We start from the raw sequence: 12,232 nt of genomic DNA on the forward strand, positions 1-12,232 counted from the left end.
CTTGTATTTTGGGTTCTGATGGGGTACGACAGTTAAACTAAGCTCACACGGCATTTAAGTTATATTCTTCAAGAATCAATGTGTATATATCATTAATTTATAAGTCCAAAAATTGAGCAACAAGGATTCTAACTTTAAGTGAAAGTGTTTTAATAAGTCAGGACCCCAAGATTCAATAACATAAAAAAAACCTCTGTAAACCCAGTCTCACCATGATGTGACATCACATTGTTTTATTGTCATTCATTGCAGAACAATATTTTACAGAAGGATGAGTAGAACACGTCCAGTACAATACAGAGCCGACAAACAACAGAACCCAGACTCGGGAGAAAGAAGTGATCGCTACAGAAAAAGACTAATGGATGAATGGGCTTTGCTTAGTCTGAATATTCATTTTTCTTGATCAGCCCCCCCCCCCCCGGAGTCAGTCAATGGAGCTCCGTCAATGACTAAGGCAATCTTGGAAAAGAAGTGTCTGAACAGTTTGGAGCTATTATTAAGACATGCATTGCAGACTACTAGACAACAGTAGCACCACTCCGAGCATTCATACTTCTGTTCAAGGGAAACACCTTTGAACAGACACCATATTTATGTACACCATATCCTACAGATAAATGACTGGGAGAAGCGCTTTCCCCAAGAGATTAGCTGATAAAAGGCTTGACATTTTAAGAGCAATGAGCATATTATGCAACATCTATACAGGAGTGTAATTGTAATAGGACCAGAGATTTACAGATAGCATAAGAACTAAAACGTCATATTGTTAACAGATGCAGATACTGAATAATATACACTGAGTGTACAAAACAATAGGAACACCATGAGAGACTGACCAGGTGAATCCAGATGGAAGTTATGATCCTTTATTGATGTCACCTGTTAAATCCACTTCAATCAGTGTAGATAAAGGGGAGGGGACAGGTTAAAGAAGGATTTTTAAACCTTGAGACAACTGAGACATGGATTGTGTATGTGGGCCTGCCATTCAGAGGGTGAATGGGCAAGAGAAAAGATTTAAGTGCCTTTGAACGGGGGTATGGTAGTATGTGCCAGGTGCACTGGTTTAAGTGTGTTAAGAACTGCAACACTGCTGCGTTTTTTACACTCAACAGCTTCCCATGTGTATCAAGAATGGTCCACCACCCCAGGGAGATCCAGCCAACTTGACACAACTCTGGGAAGCTTTGGAGTCAACATGGGCCAGCATCCCTGGGGCAACTCAATATTAGGAAGGTGCTCCTATTGTTTTGTACACTCAGTGTATACTGTTCAAGATTAAGAAAAGTTGTTTATAATATATATATTTTTTACTTTAAAGCAATCAATAAATTACTAAATCCCACTGCGATAGATCTATTATTGACTTTTGCTTGCTTTAGAATGCATCGGACATCTGTGGACACTTACGCAGAATTCAGCTTCAACCTCCAGAAGTATATAATGCTTTTTTGTGTGTTGTGTACTGTAGTAGTTATATCGTTCAGTGGAACAGTAATTAATTGCTTTCAAAAAAATATATTCTGGGCTTTATTTATTTGAAACCCTTCACTATTCAACAAAACCCTCCATTCAAAATCGCGTTCTCAAATGGCTCAATCGGCGTGGACTATATTCTATGTGTTTAGCTGATCCATTTTCTAGAATGGATTTAGACATTCCTAGGGTACAAGCTGTGGCCCCTCAACACATTCACAAGCTGGTTTTCAGAATAAATGAAAAGTATAGCATTCTGTTGACACCAACCCAATAGACTGAATCGTTGACTGTCAGGAGTTTTTGTCATTTCTGAAGTTGCGTTATGTTGCTGTGTGTTTTGTATTATGGGTTTTGTACATAGTGGGTTGCCATCACAGGCACTTTGCAAGTCTTTGGCTTACAGAACACTTTCACAGGGAAAACCCTTAAGAGCACTACAGGCTAAAAGAGAGGCATCATCTCATTGCTCGTTACTACTAATGCACGGAGATTCATTCAGGCTAGCAAAGCACTGTTAGAATGCGCTGCGAGTGTGTTTTGAAGACCATTATACACCATTAAAACGTCAACAGAAAAAGGTCTGTGCAACGCTAATATTGTTCATAGAACTAAGCAAAAAGAATGAAGTTAACTTAAGTGTTAGCATGTTAACCATGCATGTTGGACGGTTCTCATCTTTGTCATCAAGTTTGCTCTCTAAGAGCTAGACATTTCTATGGTAGGTATTGCTTGGGCTTATAAAACTATTTATTTAAAAAAAAAAAACGTTTTATAGATTATTTTCCAAAATCAACTTCCAAATGTACATTTCTGGAGTTATCAACTATTAATTAGAAGACTGTAAAATAACATAAAAACATAGCTGTTTTATTGGTTTGTCTTGAATGCACTACATCCATTCATCATTGGAAACATCTCTACTGGCAGTACAGTATAGTAGTGGCATTATGGATGATTACATCTTAATGCATTACAGCCCTTTTAGGCAGGGGACTTCTTCCACTGCATTGTGGGATAGCTGAACCCAGCCGGGTAAAACCATTTGAATTCAATCACTTTTTGACAGCATCTCTTGATTTAAACAAAACTTTCCATACAAGTTTGCCCATGGAAGAAGTGGTCAGAAAGAACAGATTTTCAGAAAGATTTAAAACAACAAATATTCCCATTCAAGTTAACATTCTCTGATGATCTTTGTGGTACCATTTGAAAGTTGACATTTTCATTTTATTCCCATTTTAGTACATTTTTCTGCCAAAACATGACACTCACCCTGTACATTAGAGGCTGCTGCCCTATGTACATAGACATGGAATCACTGGTCACTTTAATAATGGCACACTAGTCACTTTAATCATGTTTACATATGTATATATTCCATTCTACTGCATTTTAGTTAATGTCCCTCTGACATTGCTTATCCTAATATTTATATTACTTAATTCCATTATTTTACTTTTAGATTTGTGTGCATTGTTGTGAATTGTTAGATACTACTGCACTGTTGGACTACTGAACACAAGCATTTCACTAAACCCGCAATAACATCTGCTAAATATGTGTATATGATTTTGATTTATTCAAGAGCATGTTGTGTCTCAACCAATGGCGGGCATAACACAAAACCTTAGATGATGTAAAATAGGGTCTAAGTTACAACATATGTGAAAAGATCATTGACGTATAAGGTAAAAAATAAAACATTTGTATAATGTTTTTATATTTTTGCCAGAAATTATAAAATATTTGACAACCCTGTTTGTATGCATTTAAATTATATAAATCTCAACTGATTATATTTTCCAGTGATGAAGACATGGATGTCTCATGGTATGGTGGAGTTTGCAAAATCAGTCAACTTTGAGCACTTTTATCACTTGAATGTCACTTTCGGAGCACTTCTACAATGGGCAAATATGTATGGCAGATTTTGTTCAAATCAAAAGGGGTGTTGTCAAAAAGTGATTGAATTCAAATGGATTTAACAAGCCATGATGCCTCTGAGTCATCCAACCGGAGATGCTTTCAGTCCCTCTCAGTCCTGGCCTATCCTAGCCCTCTATTGGGATGATCCACCAATCATCAGGCCCAGTCCCAATCACCACTCATCAGGCTCAATCCTTCAAACCCTCACTGGAGCCAGTCCCTCTGATCCTGGCTGAGTCATCCTGCCTTCTAGCCCCTGTCTTGCTCTGTTTGAGTGGTCAATGCTCGAGGCCCCCTCTCTGTGGGCCAGCTTCCGGAGAGGCCCCTTCTCACTGTGTGATCCCAGAGGCCAGCGCTTTGCCCTTGTGTCTGGTGAGCGCGTCCTCAAGGAACCCTGCCAGCTTCCCACAGTCCTCCTGCATGGGGTTACACAGGGTTTGAGGTTAGATCATTACAGGTTATTGCAAATGACTATGGCCGTTTGCAATAACATTAGGCAACAAGGATACCTACCTCACTTATGAAGGCGTAATGAACAAGTTCATTGGCAAGGTCTTTGGAGCTGTCAGCTGAAAGATTCATACAAAATAGTTCAGCCTCATACCACGATATGTAAAAAAACAAAACATAATAATGGATATGAAAGTGTCCATTAGAACTCACTCGGAAGGATGTCACAGCTAAGTTGTCGATGGAGCTTGTCGTCCATCTTAAGAAACAGAGAGAGCTAAGGAGAGGACAGGATAGAGGAATATATTTTGTCAACACAGAATATGCTTATCCCCCAAATGCAATGAGGATCAGAATGGATTTTTAAAAATAGTGATGTTATGTCATGTCATGTTATAGTAACTCCAAAAGGCCACGTGACATGGGGGGTTGTACACATTGACACCATTATTTAAAAGAAGACTATAGTCAAACTCACATGAGTTTTGGTCCCTTCTTCATTTGACTCCAAGTTACAGTGCATCTGAATCACCTGCAGCACACCATCAGACCAACCATCAGTTAGTGATCAGCGTACTTTAACATGCACTATTCTCTTTAAAGCCCGGGACTAGTATTATTACAGACGTCGGTTATGTAATCATTATCTCAGCATGTGCATTATTTCAGAGGAAGATTGCACAGGATTCTTTATTTTCTTTTTTATTCAATTGAGTCTTCGATGGAAGCCTGGAGTGGAGGTTTTTATATTCTAGACATGAAGATATTTCATCATCATGTCTAGACGATAATAAACTACAATCATAACTTGTGCTTAGCTGCCAAATATATACAGTAACAGTCAAAGGTTTTTGACGAACCCACTCATGCCAGGGTTTTTCAAGAGTGTGCAAATCTGTCATCAAGGCAAACAGTGGCTACTTTGAATAATCTAAAATATACAATATATTTAGATTTGTTTAACACTTTTATAGTTAATACATGATTCCATATGTGTTCTTTCATAGTTCTGATGTCTTCCCTATTATTCTACAATGTAGAACATAGTAAAAAATAAAGAAAAACTCTTGAATGAGTAGGTGTGTCCAAACGTTTGACCGGTACTGTAGGTGTCCTCATAATATTTAAAGTGTAATTATAATGATTATTTTAGCGATCCACGGTAGACGTCCCTCCTAATAAAAATTTGAGCGTCTGGACAGTATTTGCTTGATATGATTTTATGGATGATAAACTTGCTATTTCCTAAAAGTTTAGCTCAGTGGGGAATCCGGGAATGCCCTGCTTTGTCATCTGTTGCCTAATTCATCAACAGCCAGGGTTGAATTAATTAAGATTATAGGCACACATTTTTTTTATTCCACATTTAGGCCTACTTAAACTGACACTTTTGGCGATGTTCAACTTTAATTCTATGGCACAAAATGTATAGACACAAGAATTCACCGTGAAAGTTGCTAAATGCAGGCCATTCATATGAAATATATGCAGCACTTCGTTTAAGCATTAATTCTATGTTTTTTTGCTCAAACTTCCAGCAGTACCTGTCAAACGCTGTAATGTCTCGGTAAACACAAAGATGTCGATACGCACGGAACTAGTATTATGAGAGGACCTTGGAGTTTGCTGAAAAACAGTAGGTTATTCTGTCCGGAATTGTATATTGGCACGAGACTAGTATTACTAGAGAACATTGATTATGTAATTATTACCCCAGAACATCCGTTATTCCAGAGTACGATTCAGACAGGATTCGTTTTTTCCAAACATGCCCCCTGTAATTCGTTATTTTTTTCTAGGCGTGATAATATTTCAACAAGTCCAGGCGATAACAGGTCTACACTGACAACTCAAACCATACCAAACCATCTTTGATATCATGTCGGCGTAATATTTGAATTGAGGAAGTGTGATCATAAATTAATTCCACAATAGACGTCCTAAATGCCCCCCATCCTTCAGACGTGAGCTAAACGGTGGAATTGCACTTGAGATGCGTTTTAAGGCGTTGAATGAGAAAGTGAACTTATCATTTCCAAAAGTTTGGGTAAGCTGTATGCTGCTTTGCCATCTATTAACAGCAAGGGTTACATTATTTTTTATTTTATTTTTTTACATCGGCAATATTAAATTAATACGCACAAAACATATAAATAAAAGCATTCACTGTGAAAGTTGATACATAGGGCCTTCATATACAGGCTATGCGCAGCACTTCGTTCAATTTATTGAATCACATTTCTTTCTTGCTCAAATCATGAGCAACACCTTTTTTGTAATTATTACGGAAATTACATAATTACGTTACCCGACCTGTCCAAATAGGGCTTAACACACACAAACAAATAGAAAGACAGACAGACAGACACACACCTTTCTGCTCTCTGTCTCTTGGGGCTCAGGGGTGGGGGACTTCGCCGTCTCCACCTGTTCGTGGGACAGGGATAGGGCACGGGGGACGGGGTGGGGCCGCGACGACGCAAAGTTCATGAGGGGGTATATCCCATTCCTAAAGAGGGATGAGTCAGAATGATTTCAGGGGCTACAAGGCCATTTCTTAATGACACCCTACACAAAGCCCATAAGAGGCAATGACCAAGGCAGCTCTTTAAGGCTGCATCCTAAATTGCACCATATTCGCTATAATAGTGCACTACTTTTGACCAGAGCCCAATGGGTGAATGGAATTAGCCCTTACTTGACGTCCTCCAGGAACTTGTCCAGCTCCAAAGGAGACACATGGGAATACTTGAGCTGAACGCCAGGCCGGTTGCCATGTTTGATTTCTGCCATGAGACCGTTGGGGTCAAAGGACTTGGTCTTCTCCTCCACACAGTTCTCTGGCAGCAGGTCTGCAAAGAGAGATGGGTAAGGGAGTGTTACATGGATGCCACACCAGTTTGGCATATAGCAAATCAAATCAAAAAACGTTTCCACTTCCATTGTAACAACAGACGTTCAAAGAAATCCCACAAAATCCAATGAAGGATTTCAGTATTTTTCAGCTGTCCCATAACAAAAAGGGAATAAGATGTGGAAACATTTTCTCTCTCCCACACAAATGGCTAGCCTGGTTTGCATTTTGTTTGTGCCATCATGCCACTCCCTGTCAAAAAATTGGCAGTTGTCAATCCACAGATTGCATGCCATGTGCATGGGGGGCTTCAGAGATGGAGACACTCACACTGGTTGCTGATGAGGCAGTGGGCAGCCAGTAGCTTGAGGGAGTGAACCTCAAACAGCACGCGGTGGAAGAGCAGGTCGTGGGCTGTGGGACGCTGCTTGGCCTCGTGACGCACACACGACTGAGTAAACTCCTGCAAGAGGGAGTGGAGGTCAAAGGTCAGAGCTATGTAGTGTATTAGTTAGGGTTTAATTTGTGTGTTGGGATCCTTTAAAATGTACATTCAATAAAGTTGATTTCATACGGTGTGGGTTTTAATCAAATGTGTTTTTGCACATTGGCCAATTTTGATGCTTTGCTATGTTTGGGCCATGGATGGAAACATGAGTGAGACTGACTCTCATGAGGGCATCCTCCAGAGACTGGCCTGCGTTGGTGATGGCCTCCTTGGACACAACAGCATCTCCATTAGCCTGTATTTCCAGGACAGCCATCTATAAGTAAATACAGAGATTCCATTAAGAAATGAACATGGGTATATTAATGTGGTCTCCTTGGTGTGAGGGCCTCTGGGTGTGTGCTGGTATACAGTCTGTGTCATCTATTAGACTGAGATAGGACATGTGAACACAACTTCAATTTTTTACTTGAGTTTATTTAGGAAATACTTTTCTTAACTCTTATTTTTCTTAAAACTGCATTGTTGGTTAAGGGCTTGTAAGTAAGCATTTCACTGTAAGGTCTACTACACCTGTTGTATTTGGCGCATGTGACAAATATATTTTGATTTGATTTGATACAAAGAGGACAATGCAATTAGGGCTGTGGCGGTCATGAAATGTCAGCTGGTTATTGTCACGCAAAAGACTGCCGGGCTCATGGTAATTGGCCGTTAATGAACTTAAACACGTTACGCATCTCCTGCCCTCCCCACATACAAGCTGCCGATGTGCGCCTTTGGAACATCGATATTTTAAAAAGTAGAATAAATCAATTTAATATACACCATCACAATAAATTCATTATTCATTTTAGGCAGGTGTATAGAAACATTATGATATTAGTATTTATTATGCATCCCCATTAGCTGCTGTTAAGGCAGCAGCTAGTCTTCCTGGGGTCCAGCAAAATTAAGACAGTTATACAATTTATAGAACATTACAATACATTCACAACAGATTTCACAACACATTAATTGTGTGCCCTCAGGCCACTACTCTACTACCACATATCTACAACACAAAATTCATGTGTGTGTATAGTGCGTATGTTATTGTGTGTGTGTGTATGCATGTGTCTCTTCACAGTCCCCGCTGTTCCATAAGGTGTATTTTATCTGTTTTTTAAATATCATTTTAAAGCTTGCGTGAGTTGCTTGATGTGGAATAGAGTTCCATGTAGTCATGACTCTGTGTAGTACTGTGTGCCTCCCATTGTCTGTTCTGGACTTGGGGACTGTGAAGAGACCTGGTGGCATATATTGTGGGGTATGCATGGGTGCCGGAGCTGTGTGCCAGTAGTTCAAACAGACAGCTCGGTGCAACATGTCAATACCTCTCAAAAATACAAGTAATGATGAAGTAAATCTGTACTTTACTTTGAGCCAGGTGAGATTGACATGCATATTATTAATGTTAGCTCTCTGTGTACATCCAGGGGCCAGCCGTGCTGCCCTGTTCTGAGCCAATTGCAATTTTCCTAATCCCCTCTTTGTGGCACCTGACCACATGACTGAACAGTAGTCCAGGTGCAACAAAACTAGGGCCTGTAGGACCTGCCTTGTTGATAGTGCTGTTAAGGCAGAGCAGCACTTTATTATGGAGAGACTTCTCCCCATCTTAGCTGCAGAGTGGCGCAGCGCTCTAAGGCACTGCATCTCAGTGCAAGAGGTGTCACTGCAGTCCCTGGTTTGTATCCAGGCTGCATTAAATCCGGCTGTGATTGGGGTGATTGGGAGTCCCATAGGGCGGTGCACAATTGGCCCAGTGTTGTATGGGTTTGGCCTGGGGTAGTTGCCATTGTAAATAAGAATTTGTTCTGAACTGACCTGCGCAGTTAAATAAAGGTTAAATAAAATTAAAAGATACTCTTGTATCAATATGTTTTGACCATGACAGTATACAATCCAGGGTTACTCCAAGCAGTTTAGTCACCTCAACTTGCTCAATTTCCACATTATTCATTACAAGATTTAGTTGAGGTTTGGTGAATTATTTGTTCCAAATACAATGCTTTTAGTTTGTTATATTTTTTATATAACTTATTCCTTGCCACCCATTCTGAAACTAACTGCAGCTCTTTGTTAAGTGTTTCAGTCATTTCCATCGCTGTATTAGCTGACGTGTATAGTGTTGAGTCTTCTGCATACATAGACACACTGGCTTTACTCAAAAAGTAAGGGGCCTAGACAGCTGCCCCGGGGAATTCGTGATTCTACCTGGATTATGTGGAGATGCTTCCATTAAATAACACCCTTTGTGTTCTGATGGACAGGTAACTCTTTATCCACAATATAGCAGGGGGTGTAAAGCCATAACACATACGTTTTTCCATCAGCAGACTATTATCGATAAAGTCTAACAAAACAGCCCACACAATCTTTTTATCATACATTTCTCTCAGTCAATCATCAGTCATTTGTGTGAGTGCTGTGCTTGTTGAGTGTCCTTCCCTATAAACATGCTGAAAGTCTGTTGTCAATTTGTTTACTGTAAATTAGCATTGTATCTGGTCAAACACAATTTTTACCAAAAGTTTACGAAGGGTTGATAACAGCATGATTGGATGGCTATTTGAGACAGGAAAGGGGGCTTTACTATTCTTAGGTAGCGGAATGACTTTTGCTTCCCTCTGGGCCTGAGGGCAAACAATTTCTAGTAGGCTTAAATTGAAGATGTGGCAATATCATCCACTATTATCCTCAGTAATTTTCCATCCAAGTTGTCAGACCCCGGTGGCTTGTCATTGTTGATAGACAACAATCATTTTTACCTCTTCCACTCTCACTTTATGGAATTCAAAATTAAAATGCTTGTCTTTCATAATTTTGTCAGATATACTTGGATGTGTAGTGTCAGAGTTTGTTGCTGGCATGTAATGCCTAAGTTTGCTAATCCTACAAGTGAAAAAATAATTGAAGTAGTTTGCAATATCAGTTGGTTTTGTGATGAATGAGCCATCTGATTCAATGAACGATGGAGCTGAGTGCTCCAAAGATTTTTACTGCCATTCTTTATCTTATTTATTTTTGTTTCGTAGTATAGTTGCACTGCCAGACTTATTTGCCATACCCTTTGCCTCATCTCTCTAAACCATACCATTTTTCAATTCCTCATCAATCCAAGGGGATTTAAAAGATTTTTGAGTCATTAACTAAATAAAATAGAAAAGATATTGGTTCCATTCTGGAGTGAGTGTGCATATGAAGTGGCTATGTTGAGCATAAAAGTGATCATTTGAAACAGGTCCTATACGCAAGATTTAGAATTATTTGTCAACTTTAGTTGTGAATGATACAAACCTTAGAATATCTTAGAAATCAAAACATATATGACCTACATGATGCGACTATAGGCTATTGATGACTTGAGAACGTAGCAAAAAAAAGCTTGCGCTCTGTTCCTTGCCTCAGGCTAAACACGCTGTTCTTATCTCACTTTAATATTGTCTTTACTAATATAGGATAGCGAGTGGAGGCTGCTTTCCCACGGGTCGTTTTTCAATCTGGCTGGTTGGGTTCTCCGGTTATTTCACCACATGCATAAACCACTGTTTGAAGAGCGTGCAGCCTCTCACTGCATGACAGGTGATATTCTGCCCAAACTCTGTATGCCATGGTCTCTCCAACCCTGTTCCTGCAGCTAGCCAGTGCTTCATTTGGAAAACCAAGTGAAATCTGTTCGGGAACATTGATAGCAACATGTTTTCGCAACAAAACATATTTCATTAAACTGTTGACCTCCCCTCTCTCTGCACACTGGAGAAAGGAATGAAGGAGAGAGGGGAGATTGAAACACATGGTGGTGAGATATTCTGTAGCTAAAGGTATTTTCTCAGCCTATTAATTATGACAATATAAAAAATGCCCTATTAGGCTCTACTATACTTTTAAAATGAAGTGCTTTGTAACACCAAAGCTAGTGGCAACTGAACTGCCACCAACTTCAAGGAGATGAAACCTTAACTTTCCTGGAGTATTGAAACACATCATCCTGAGATGTCTTGAAACATTACATGGTGTGTTGTAACACCACTTAATCAAGTGTTGTGTGCCAGGGGGCTGGGAGCACTACCCCAAAAAATTGAAAACACTATTATGGTGTTTCAAGTCCTGTCTAGTTGTAATGTCTGCTTCCAACTCACACACTCAAACACATAGATCCCCTGAACGCAGCTCACTCTCCAGATCCCAATCACCTGAACTCTGATCACCTGTTCACACATCTATATGTCATTATCACACACTATTTAGTTCAGTTCTGTCATGCCCTGGTCTTAGTATTTTGTGTTTTCTTTATTATTTTGGTCAGGCCAGGGTGTGACATGGGTTATTTATGTGGTGTGTTTTGTCTTGTTTTTTTTGTAGGTTATGGGATTGTGGTGTGGTATAGTTGTCTAGAAAAGTCTATGTTTGCCTGGGGTGGTTCTCAATCAGAGACAGGTGTTTATCGTTGTCTCTGATTGGGAACCATATTTAGGCAGCCATATTCTTTGAATGTTTCGTGGGTGATTGTTCCTGTCTCTGTGTTTGTTTGCACCAGATAGGGCTGTTTTGGTTTTCACGTTACGTTTAGTGTTTTGTATTGTTCGTTATTATCTTTATTAAAGATGTATCGAAATAACCACGCTGCATTTTGGTCCTCCTTTCCTTCGACAGAAGAAAACCTCACCCACCACAACAAGACCAAGCGGCGTGGTGACAGGCAGCGGCAGCAGGAGGAGCAAAATCCAGATTTCTGGACATGGGAGGAAATATTGGACGGTAAAGGACCCTGGGCACAGCCAGGAGAATATCGTCGCCCCAAAGAAGAGCTGGAGGCGGCGAAGGCGGAGAGGCGCTGGTATGAGGAGGCAGCACGGCGACGCGGATGGAAGCCCGAGAGTCAGCCCCCAAAAAATTATTGGGGGGAGGCACACAGGGAGTATAGCGACGCCAGGTAGGAGACCTGCGCCAACTTCCTGTGCTTACCGGGGGGCTAGAGAGACCGGGCAGGCACTGTGTTATGCTGTGGTGCGCACGGTGTCTCC

The 12,232-nt window shown here is 40.3% G+C and overlaps 1 protein-coding gene across 1 annotated transcript in view; it reads right to left on the reverse strand.

The window, feature by feature from the left end:
- Positions 1-207: 207 nt before the first annotated feature.
- Positions 208-12,232, reverse strand: part of LOC115130340 (nuclear receptor-binding protein 2-like) — a 60,708-nt gene continuing 48,683 nt past the window's right edge. Inside the window, exons 10-17 of the mRNA XM_029661384.2 lie at positions 7,384-7,479; positions 7,046-7,178; positions 6,560-6,713; positions 6,235-6,370; positions 4,340-4,393; positions 4,075-4,138; positions 3,925-3,980; positions 208-3,827 (exon numbers count right to left, since the gene is read on the reverse strand). Coding sequence (XP_029517244.1) covers positions 3,741-3,827; positions 3,925-3,980; positions 4,075-4,138; positions 4,340-4,393; positions 6,235-6,370; positions 6,560-6,713; positions 7,046-7,178; positions 7,384-7,479 — 780 coding nt within the window. The 3' untranslated portion in view covers positions 208-3,740. The remainder of the gene's footprint in view (positions 3,828-3,924; positions 3,981-4,074; positions 4,139-4,339; positions 4,394-6,234; positions 6,371-6,559; positions 6,714-7,045; positions 7,179-7,383; positions 7,480-12,232) is intronic.

Source organism: Oncorhynchus nerka, linkage group LG6 (genome assembly GCF_034236695.1).
Source record: "Oncorhynchus nerka isolate Pitt River linkage group LG6, Oner_Uvic_2.0, whole genome shotgun sequence".
Taxonomy (NCBI): Eukaryota; Metazoa; Chordata; class Actinopteri; order Salmoniformes; family Salmonidae; genus Oncorhynchus; species Oncorhynchus nerka.